The sequence below is a fragment of the Xenopus tropicalis genome, chromosome 1 (assembly GCF_000004195.4).
Source record: "Xenopus tropicalis strain Nigerian chromosome 1, UCB_Xtro_10.0, whole genome shotgun sequence".
In the NCBI taxonomy this organism is placed as follows: Eukaryota; Metazoa; Chordata; class Amphibia; order Anura; family Pipidae; genus Xenopus; species Xenopus tropicalis.
In genome coordinates, this window is record NC_030677.2 from 102,331,640 (window position 1) to 102,342,505 (window position 10,866).

Consider the following 10,866-nt stretch of genomic DNA (forward strand, 5'->3'; position numbering starts at 1 on the left):
ATACAGAAATAAGCTTTTTTTGAATTATTCTGGCTTCTGACTTTTTTTTTTCTTAATGAAATCGTTGTTTATTTGAAATGTTAACTGTTCTGGTTTCTCATAAGCTTATTTGTTGTTTTTTTTTGTTGCCGCTTTAAATCACATTACCGAATATGTAGGATTAAAGCAAAATAGAGGCATTTAAGGAAAGTAGGGGGGAAAGGCCTCTTTTAGTGGTCATTAAAATGCCTACCAAAGTGCATTACCAATAAATATTAACAACATTTTTTTTAAATGTTTCACTTTAACACTTTTCCATTGCATATATATATATATATATATATATATATATTCATTTGGACAATAAATATATATATATATATATATATATATATATAGATACATACAAGTTATTGTTTTTAAGGCTGCCGAAAATGTATGTCAAACTGTGATACGTTTTTAATATTTGTTCATGTGTTATGTTTTAAAACATGCGTGACCCTATGTAGATAGTTATCAGTGAACCACAGAGGAATGAAACCTTCTTATATTTATGTAAAAGATGTTTAATAGAAACAGAAACTTACCCGCTGTTGTAAATTCAGATGTAGTCCCTGCAGTTGATGAAAATAAAACTAATGGTGTTTGAGTTTCTGCTGTGGAGCTTGTAATTGTTGTTCCAGTCACTGTTAGTATTAAAAGTAAGAAGGAAAGGTCACTGTGACTGATCTGGAGCTATATTCTTGGTCTTAATGAGTTACTGATATAAAAATCATATTCACAGAGTTTATAGGATTTACTTTCTCAAATAATTTAGTATATTTTTCTGTACATACAAATTTGGTATGGCCTATTTCCCCTAATACTTTTGTGCCTAATTTAAACTGTATTATATTGAAACAGTATGGATCAATAATGAGTCACTGCTGATTGGACAATGATTAAGGGTACCCTACATGGGAGATTGTGACGAATCAACAAAAGATCAACAAAATACATCCTAAATGTTAGATGAAGTTGCATGGGTTAAAATATAATGCAACCGATAGAAAAATCTGATGTGCAAACTACATGAAAGGATTGATCTCTGACACAACACACACATGCTGCATCTCCATCTGATGAGATTAAATCTGATGTTATCTGACAGACTTTTTTTCCTCATTAAAGCACACTATCTGACTTTATCTGATCAACTTTACATTACAGAAGGGATCCCCAACCTTTTATACCCATGAGTCACACTCAAATGTAAAAATAGTTGAGGAGCACCACAAGCACAAAAAAATGTTCACGGGGGTGCAATATAAGGGCTGTGATTGGCTATTTGGTAGCTCCAATGTGGACTGGCAGCCTAAATGAGGCTCTGTTTGTCAGTACAACCATTTTTTATGCAACCAAAACTTGCCTCCAAGCCAGGAATTTATACAAAAGCACCTGCTTTGAGGACACTGGGAACAACATTCAAGAGATTGGGGAGAAACATGTTGCTCATAAACCAATGGTTAGGGATCACTGCATTATAGGCTATAGAGATCAGATTTTGTAGGATCCTACAAAATATCATGCTGTTGCGTTGTCTTGCATAGTTTTGCATGACAAGATCAAATAAAATCTGACACACAAAATCTAATCAAAATAATAATTACCTGAAAACAAACATTATCATTCTAAACATTTCTAAAACCTGGTATAGATAATTTTTATTGAAGTTCACTGTAGTAAATGCCCAAGCAGCTATATATCACATACCATGTGATATACTTTCTGTGGGGTCCATATATACACCCCACAGAAAGTTAAAAATTGTTAAAATTGTTGAAGAGAAGAAATGTACAAAAAGAGATTTAAAGTCTTTTTGTAATAGTATTAATAGGCAGTAATTTTAAACTTAAGACTGTATCATTTTAAAAATAAAATTATAACTTTGAGATTAAAACAGAATGTATACTTGAATTCATTAATGAAGTAGTTATTTGGTAGCTGTTTATTCTTAGGCTAAAGATTAGAAAAAGGGCAGCTGGTGACCAAGCAAATAATTTTTCCAATCCACACACCTTGTGTTTTATACCCCTTATCCTTTTACATTATAAGCTCTTTTGACCAGGGCTTTTTTCAGTTTCAATCAGTATTCTGTGCAATTTGTATGTCTTATATTCATCTTTTCTACTGTATATGTATTTGCAATAATAATATTTTTCTGCATGAATAAAACATAACAACTACTGAATTAGTTGTAAGGTTAGCAAAGTCTGCAAAATATGCCTTTTCTTTTCTAACCGTTAAAATATTTTCAAATAAGAACCAAACAAAGCAAACCAACCTGGTAATGTTGCTGTAGTTAATGCTGTAGAAGCCGTTACTTCGGAAGTTGAAGGAACAGTTGTTGCTTCTGATGTTGTAAATTCTGTGGTTGTTGATGCATCTGTAGTCTCAGTTGTTGAAGAAACTGTGGTTTCTGTAGTTGTTGATGCCTGTGTAGATAAAGTTGTAGCGGGTATTGATGTTTCTGAAGATGTACTTAAAGAAACTGTTGTTGTTTCTAATGTTGACAATTCTGTGGTGGTTGAGGGCTGTGTGGTCTCAGATGTTAAAGGTACTGAAGTTGCACTTGAAGAAAATGTTGCTGTTTGTGAAGTTGTTAATTCTGTTGTTGCTTCTGATGTTATAAATTCAGTGGTTGTTGAGACCTGTGTAGTTTCAGTTGTTGAGGGAACTGTCGTCTCTGTGGTTGTTGATAGCTGTGTAGATTCAGTTGTAGTGGGTACTGTTGTTCCTGAGGATGTACTTAAAGGAACTGTCGTTGTTTCTGTTGAAAATTCTGTGGTGGTTGAGCCCTGTGTGGTCTCAGTTGTTGAAGGTACTGAAGTTGTACTTGAAGAAATTGTTGCTGTTTGTGAAGTTGTTGATTCTGTTGTTGAGGCCTGGGTGGTTTCAGTTGTTAAGGGAAGTGTGGTCTCTGTGGTTGTAGATGGCTGGGTAGTTTCAGTTGATAAGGGTACTGTTGTTTCTGAAATTGTACTTGAAATAACTGTTGTTGTTTCTGCTGTTGTAAATTCTGTGGTTGTTGAGACTTGTGTGGTCTCAGTTGTTAAAGCAACTGTGGTCTCTATAGTTATTGATAACTGTGTAGATTCAGTTGTAGCGGGTACTGTTGTTTCTAAAGATGTACTTGAAATAACTGTTGTTGCTTCTGATGTTGTAAATTCTGTGGTTGTTGAGGCCTGGGTGGTTTCAGTTGTTGAGGGAACTGTCGTCTCTGTGGTTGTTGATAGCTGTGTAGATTCAGTTGTAGCGGGTACTGTTGTTTCTGAGGATGTACTTAAAGAAACTGTTGTTGTTTCTAATGTTGAAAGTTCTGTGGTGGTTGAGGACTGTGTGGTCTCAGTTGTTAAAGGTGCTGAAGTTGCACTTGAAGAAAATGTTGTCGTTTGTGAAGTTGTTGATTCTGTTGTTGTTGAGACCTGTGTGGTTTCAGTTGTTATGGGAACTGTGGTCTCTGTGGTTGTTGAAGCCTGGGTAGTTTCAGTTGTTGAGGGTACTGTCGTTTCTGAAGTTGAACTTGAAATAACTGTTGTTGCTTCTGATGTTGTAAATTCTGTGGTTGTTGAGGCCTGGGTGGTTTCAGTTGTTGAGGGAACTGTGGTCTCTGTGGTTGTTGAAGCCTGGGTAGTTTCAGTTGTTGAGGGTACTGTCGTTTCTGAAGTTGAACTTGAAATAACTGTTGTTGCTTCTGATGTTGTAAATTCTGTGGTTGTTGAGGCCTGGGTGGTTTCAGTTGTTGAGGGAACTGTGGTCTCTGTGGTTGTTGAAGCCTGGGTAGTTTCAGTTGTTAAGGGTACTGTCGTTTCTGAAGTTGAACTTGAAATAAGTGTTGTTGCTTCTGAAGTTGTAAATTCTGTGGTTGTTGAGGCCTGGGTAGTTTCAGTTGTTGAGGGTACTGTCGTTTCTGAAGTTGAACTTGAAATAACTGTTGTTGCTGCTGATGTTGTAAATTCTGTGGTTGTTGAGGCCTGGGTGGTTTCAGTTGTTGAGGGAACTGTGGTCTCTGTGGTTGTTGAAGCCTGGGTAGTTTCAGTTGTTGAGGGTACTGTCGTTTCTGAAGTTGAACTTGAAATAACTGTTGTTGCTTCTGATGTTGTAAATTCTGTGGTTGTTGAGGCCTGGGTGGTTTCAGTTGTTGAGGGAACTGTCGTCTCTGTGGTTGTTGATAGCTGTGTAGATTCAGTTGTAGCGGGTACTGTTGTTTCTGAGGATGTACTTAAAGGAACTGTTGTTAATTCTAATGTTGAAAATTCTGTGGTGGTTGAAGACTGTGTGGTCTCAGTTGTTAAAGGTACTGAAGTTGCACTTGAAGAAAATGTTGTCGTTTGTGAAGTTGTTGATTCTGTTGTTGTTGAGACCTGTGTGGTTTCAGTTGTTATGGGAACTGTGGTCTCTGTGGTTGTTGATGCCTGGGTAGTTTCAGTTGTTGAGGGTACTGTCGTTTCTGAAGTTGAACTTGAAATAACTGTTGTTGCTTCTGAAGTTGTAAATTCTGTGGTTGTTGAGGCCTGGGGGGTTTCAGTTGTTGAGGGAACTGTGGTCTCTGTGGTTGTTGAAGCCTGGGTAGTTTCAGTTGTTGAGGGTACTGTCGTTTCTGAAGTTGAACTTGAAATAACTGTTGTTGCTTCTGATGTTGTAAATTCTGTGGTTGTTGAGGCCTGGGTGGTTTCAGTTGTTGAGGGAACTGCGGTCTCTGTGGTTGTTGAAGCCTGGGTAGTTTCAGTTGTTGAGGGTACTGTCGTTTCTGAAGTTGAACTTGAAATAACTGTTGTTGCTTCTGATGTTGTAATTTCTGTGGTTGTTGAGGCCTGGGTGGAATCAGTTGTTGAGGGAACTGTCGTTTCTGAAGTTGAACTTGAAATAACTGTTGTTGCTTCTGATGTTGAAAATTCTGTGGTTGTTGAGGCCTGGGTGGTTTCAGTTGATGAGGGAACTGTGGTCTCTGTGGTTGTTGAAGCCTGGGTAGTTTCAGATGTTGAGGGTACTGTCGTTTCTGAAGTTGAACTTGAAATAACTGTTGTTGCTTCTGATGTTGTAAATTCTGTGGTTGTTGCGGCCTGGGTGGTTTCAGTTGTTAAAGGTACTGAAGTTGCACTTGAAGAAAATGTTGTCATTTGTGAAGTTGTTGATTCTGTTGTTGTTGAGACTTGTGTAGTTTCAGTTGTTATGGGAACTGTGGTCTCTGTGGTTGTTGAGGCCTGGGTAGTTTCAGTTGTTGAGGGTACTGTCGTTTCTGAAGTTGAACTTGAAATAACTGTTGTTGCTTCTGATGTTGTAAATTCTGTGGTTGTTGAGGCCTGGGTGGTTTCAGTTGTTGAGGGAACTGTGGTCTCTGTGGTTGTTGAAGGCTGGGTAGTTTCAGTTGTTGAGGGTACTGTCGTTTCTGAAGTTGAACTTGAAATAACTGTTGTTGCTTCTGATGTTGTAAATTCTGTGGTTGTTGAGGCCTGGGTGGTTTCAGTTGTTGAGGGAACTGTGGTCTCTGTGGTTGTTAAAGCCTGGGTAGTTTCAGTTGTTGAGGGTACTGTCATTTCTGAAGTTGAACTTGAAATAACTGTTGTTGCTTCTGATGTTGTAAATTCTGTGGTTGTTGAGGCCTGGGTGGTTTCAGTTGTTGAGGGAACTGTGGTCTCTGTGGTTGTTGAAGCCTGGGTAGTTTCAGTTGTTGAGGGTACTGTCGTTTCTGAAGTTGAACTTGAAATAACTGTTGTTGCTTCTGATGTTGTAATTTCTGTGGTTGTTGAGGCCTGGGTGGTTTCAGTTGTTGAGGGAACTGCGGTCTCTGTGGTTGTTGAAGCCTGGGTAGTTTCAGTTGTTGAGGGTACTGTCGTTTCTGAAGTTGAACTTGAAATAACTGTTGTTGCTTCTGATGTTGTAATTTCTGTGGTTGTTGAGGCCTGGGTGGAATCAGTTGTTGAGGGAACTGTGGTCTCTGTGGTTGTTGAAGCCTGGGTAGTTTCAGTTGTTGAGGGTACTGTCGTTTCTGAAGTTGAACTTGAAATAACTGTTGTTGCTTCTGATGTTGTAAATTCTGTGGTTGTTGAGGCCTGGGTGGTTTCAGTTGTTGAGGGAACTGTGGTCTCTGTGGTTGTTAAAGCCTGGGTAGTTTCAGTTGTTGAGGGTACTGTCATTTCTGAAGTTGAACTTGAAATAACTGTTGTTGCTTCTGATGTTGTAAATTCTGTGGTTGTTGAGGCCTGGGTGGTTTCAGTTGTTGAGGGAACTGTGGTCTCTGTGGTTGTTGAAGCCTGGGTAGTTTCAGTTGTTGAGGGTACTGTCGTTTCTGAAGTTGAACTTGAAATAACTGTTGTTGCTTCTGATGTTGTAATTTCTGTGGTTGTTGAGGCCTGGGTGGTTTCAGTTGTTGAGGGAACTGCGGTCTCTGTGGTTGTTGAAGCCTGGGTAGTTTCAGTTGTTGAGGGTACTGTCGTTTCTGAAGTTGAACTTGAAATAACTGTTGTTGCTTCTGATGTTGTAATTTCTGTGGTTGTTGAGGCCTGGGTGGAATCAGTTGTTGAGGGAACTGTCGTTTCTGAATTTGAACTTGAAATAACTGTTGTTGCTTCTGATGTTGAAAATTCTGTGGTTGTTGAGGCCTGGGTGGTTTCAGTTGTTGAGGGAACTGTAGTCTCTGTGGTTGTTGAAGCCTGGGTAGTTTCAGATGTTGAGGGTACTGTCGTTTCTGAAGTTGAACTTGAAATAACTGTTGTTGCTTCTGATGTTGTAAATTCTGTGGTTGTTGCGGCCTGGGTGGTTTCAGTTGTTAAAGGTACTGAAGTTGCACTTGAAGAAAATGTTGTCGTTTGTGAAGTTGTTGATTCTGTTGTTGTTGAGACTTGTGTAGTTTCAGTTGTTATGGGAACTGTGGTCTCTGTGGTTGTTGAAGCCTGGGTAGTTTCAGTTGTTGAGGGTACTGTCGTTTCTGAAGTTGAACTTGAAATAACTGTTGTTGCTTCTGATGTTGTAAATTCTGTGGTTGTTGAGGCCTGGGTGGTTTCAGTTGTTGAGGGAACTGTGGTCTCTGTGGTTGTTGAAGGCTGGGTAGTTTCAGTTGTTGAGGGTACTGTCGTTTCTGAAGTTGAACTTGAAATAACTGTTGTTGCTTCTGATGTTGTAAATTCTGTGGTTGTTGAGGCCTGGGTGGTTTCAGTTGTTGAGGGAACTGTGGTCTCTGTGGTTGTTGAAGCCTGGGTAGTTTCAGTTGTTGAGGGTACTGTCGTTTCTGAAGTTGAACTTGAAATAACTGTTGTTGCTTCTGATGTTGTAAATTCTGTGGTTGTTGAGGCCTGGGTGGTTTCAGTTGTTGAGGGAACTGTGGTCTCTGTGGTTGTTGAAGGCTGGGTAGTTTCAGTTGTTGAGGGTACTGTCGTTTCTGAAGTTGAACTTGAAATAACTGTTGTTGCTTCTGATGTTGTAAATTCTGTGGTTTTTGAGGCCTGGGTGGTTTCAGTTGTTGAGGGAACTGTGGTCTCCGTGTTTGTTGAAGCCTGGGTAGTTTCAGTTGTTGAGGGTACTGTCGTTTCTGAAGTTGAACTTGAAATAACTGTTGTTGCTTCTGATGTTGTAAATTCTGTGGTTGTTGAGGCCTGGGTGGTTTCAGTTGTTGAGGGAACTGTGGTCTCTGTGGTTGTTGAAGCCTGGGTAGTTTCAGTTGTTGAGGGTACTGTCGTTTCTGAAGTTGAACTTGAAATAACTGTTGTTGCTTCTGATGTTGTAAATTCTGTGGTTGTTGAGGCCTGGGTGGTTTCAGTTGTTGAGGGAACTGTGGTCTCTGTGGTTGTTGAAGGCTGGGTAGTTTCAGTTGTTGAGGGTACTGTCGTTTCTGAAGTTGAACTTGAAATAACTGTTGTTGCTTCTGATGTTGTAAATTCTGTGGTTTTTGAGGCCTGGGTGGTTTCAGTTGTTGAGGGAACTGTGGTCTCCGTGTTTGTTGAAGCCTGGGTAGTTTCAGTTGTTGAGGGTACTGTCGTTTCTGAAGTTGAACTTGAAATAACTGTTGTTGCTTCTGATGTTGTAAATTCTGTGGTTGTTGAGGCCTGGGTGGTTTCAGTTGTTGAGGGAACTGTGGTCTCTGTGGTTGTTGAAGCCTGGGTAGTTTCAGTTGTTGAGGGTACTGTCGTTTCTGAAGTTGAACTTGAAATAACTGTTGTTGCTTCTGATGTTGTAAATTCTGTGGTTGTTGAGGCCTGGGTGGTTTCAGTTGTTGAGGGAACTGTGGTCTCTGTGGTTGTTGAAGCCTGGGTAGTTTCAGTTGTTGAGGGTACTGTTGTTTCTGAAGTTGAACTTGAAATAACTGTTGTTGCTTCTGATGTTGTAATTTCTGTGGTTGTTGAGGCCTGGGTGGAATCAGTTGTTGAGGGAACTGTCGTTTCTGAATTTGAACTTGAAATAACTGTTGTTGCTTCTGATGTTGAAAATTCTGTGGTTGTTGAGGCCTGGGTGGTTTCAGTTGTTGAGGGAACTGTGGTCTCTGTGGTTGTTGAAGCCTGGGTAGTTTCAGATGTTGAGGGTACTGTCGTTTCTGAAGTTGAACTTGAAATAACTGTTGTTGCTTCTGATGTTGTAAATTCTGTGGTTGTTGTGGCCTGGGTGGTTTCAGTTGTTGAGGGAACTGTGGTCTCTGTGGTTGTTGAAGCCTGGGTAGTTTCAGTTGTTGAGGGTACTGTCGTTTCTGAAGTTGAACTTGAAATAACTGTTGTTGCTTCTGATGTTGTAAATTCTGTGGTTGCTGAGGCCTGGGTGGTTTCAGTTGTTGAGGGAACTGTGGTCTCCGTGGTTGTTGAAGCCTGGGTAGTTTCAGTTGTTGAGGGTACTGTCGTTTCTGAAGTTGAACTTGAAATAACTGTTGTTGCTTCTGATGTTGTAAATTCTGTGGTTGTTGAGGCCTGGGTGGTTTCAGTTGTTGAGGGAACTGTGGTCTCTGTGGTTGTTGAAGCCTGGGTAGTTTCAGTTGTTGAGGGTACTGTCGTTTCTGAAGTTGAACTTGAAATAACTGTTGTTGCTTCTGATGTTGTAAATTCTGTGGTTGTTGAGGCCTGGGTGGTTTCAGTTGTTGAGGGAACTGTGGTCTCTGTGGTTGTTGAAGCCGGGGTAGTTTCAGTTGTTGAGGGTACTGTCGTTTCTGAAGTTGAACTTGAAATAACTGTTGTTGCTTCTGATGTTATAATTTCTGTGGTTGTTGAGGCCTGGGTGGTATCAGTTGTTGAGGGAACTGTCGTTTCTGAAGTTGAACTTGAAATAACTGTTGTTGCTTCTGATGTTGAAAATTCTGTGGTTGTTGAGGCCTGGGTGGTTTCAGTTGTTGAGGGAACTGTGGTCTCTGTGGTTGTTGAAGCCTGGGTAGTTTCAGATGTTGAGGGTACTGTCGTTTCTGAAGTTGAACTTGAAATAACTGTTGTTGCTTCTGATGTTGTAAATTCTGTGGTTGTTGCGGCCTGGGTGGTTTCAGTTGTTGAGGGAACTGTGGTCTCTGTGGTTGTTGAAGGCTGGGTAGTTTCAGTTGTTGAGGGTACTGTCGTTTCTGAAGTTGAACTTGAAATAACTGTTGTTGCTTCTGATGTTGTAAATTCTGTGGTTGTTGAGGCCTGGGTGGTTTCAGTTGTTGAGGGAACTGTGGTCTCTGTGGTTGTTGAAGCCTGGGTAGTTTCAGTTGTTGAGGGTACTGTCGTTTCTGAAGTTGAACTTGAAATAACTGTTGTTGCTTCTGATGTTGTAAATTCTGTGGTTGTTGAGGCCTGGGTGGTTTCAGTTGTTGAGGGAACTGTGGTCTCTGTGGTTGTTGAAGGCTGGGTAGTTTCAGATGTTGAGGGTACTGTCGTTTCTGAAGTTGAACTTGAAATAACTGTTGTTGCTTCTGATGTTGTAAATTCTGTGGTTGCTGAGGCCTGGATGGTTTCAGTTGTTGAGGGAACTGTGGTCTCCGTGGTTGTTGAAGCCTGGGTAGTTTCAGTTGTTGAGGGTACTGTCGTTTCTGAAGTTGAACTTGAAATAACTGTTGTTGCTTCTGATGTTGTAAATTCTGTGGTTGTTGAGGCCTGGGTGGTTTCAGTTGTTGAGGGAACTGTGGTCTCTGTGGTTGTTGAAGCCTGGGTAGTTTCAGTTGTTGAGGGTACTGTCGTTTCTGAAGTTGAACTTGAAATAACTGTTGTTGCTTCTGATGTTGTAAATTCTGTGGTTGTTGAGGCCTGGGTGGTTTCAGTTGTTGAGGGAACTGTGGTCTCTGTGGTTGTTGAAGCCTGGGTAGTTTCAGTTGTTGAGGGTACTGTCGTTTCTGAAGTTGAACTTGAAATAACTGTTGTTGCTTCTGATGTTGTAATTTCTGTGGTTGTTGAGGCCTGGGTGGTATCAGTTGTTGAGGGAACTGTCGTTTCTGAAGTTGAACTTGAAATAACTGTTGTTGCTTCTGATGTTGAAAATTCCGTGGTTGTTGAGGCCTGGGTGGTTTCAGTTGTTGAGGGAACTGTGGTCTCTGTGGTTGTTGAAGCCTGGGTAGTTTCAGATGTTGAGGGTACTGTCGTTTCTGAAGTTGAACTTGAAATAACTGTTGTTACTTCTGATGTTGTAAGTTCTGTGGTTGTTGAGGCCTGGGTGGTTTCAGTTGTTAAAGGTTCTGAAGTTGCACTTGAAGAAAATGTTGTCGTTTGTGAAGTTGTTGATTCTGTTGTTGTTGAGACCTGTGTAGTTTCAGTTGTTATGGGAACTGTGGTCTCTGTGGTTGTTGAAGCCTGGGTAGTTTCAGTTGTTGAGGGTACTGTCGTTTCTGAAGTTGAACTTGAAATAACTGTTGTTGCTTCTGATGTTGTAAATTCTGTGGTTGTTGAGGCCTGGGTGGTTTCAGTTGTT

General features: G+C 40.5%; 1 protein-coding gene across 1 annotated transcript; it reads right to left on the reverse strand.

Annotated features, from left to right (window-relative positions):
- Positions 1 to 4,850: 4,850 nt before the first annotated feature.
- On the reverse strand, positions 4,851 to 10,112 carry LOC116412006 (mucin-22-like; the record flags this gene model as incomplete). Its single annotated transcript, XM_031905058.1, has 9 exons — positions 4,851 to 4,898; positions 5,841 to 5,888; positions 6,687 to 6,956; positions 7,380 to 7,427; positions 7,824 to 7,961; positions 8,274 to 8,345; positions 8,844 to 8,993; positions 9,354 to 9,428; positions 10,035 to 10,112. Coding segments are annotated over 9 exons (927 nt in total), but the record flags the coding sequence as incomplete, so codon positions are not given.
- Between the last annotated feature and the right edge of the window lie 754 nt (positions 10,113 to 10,866).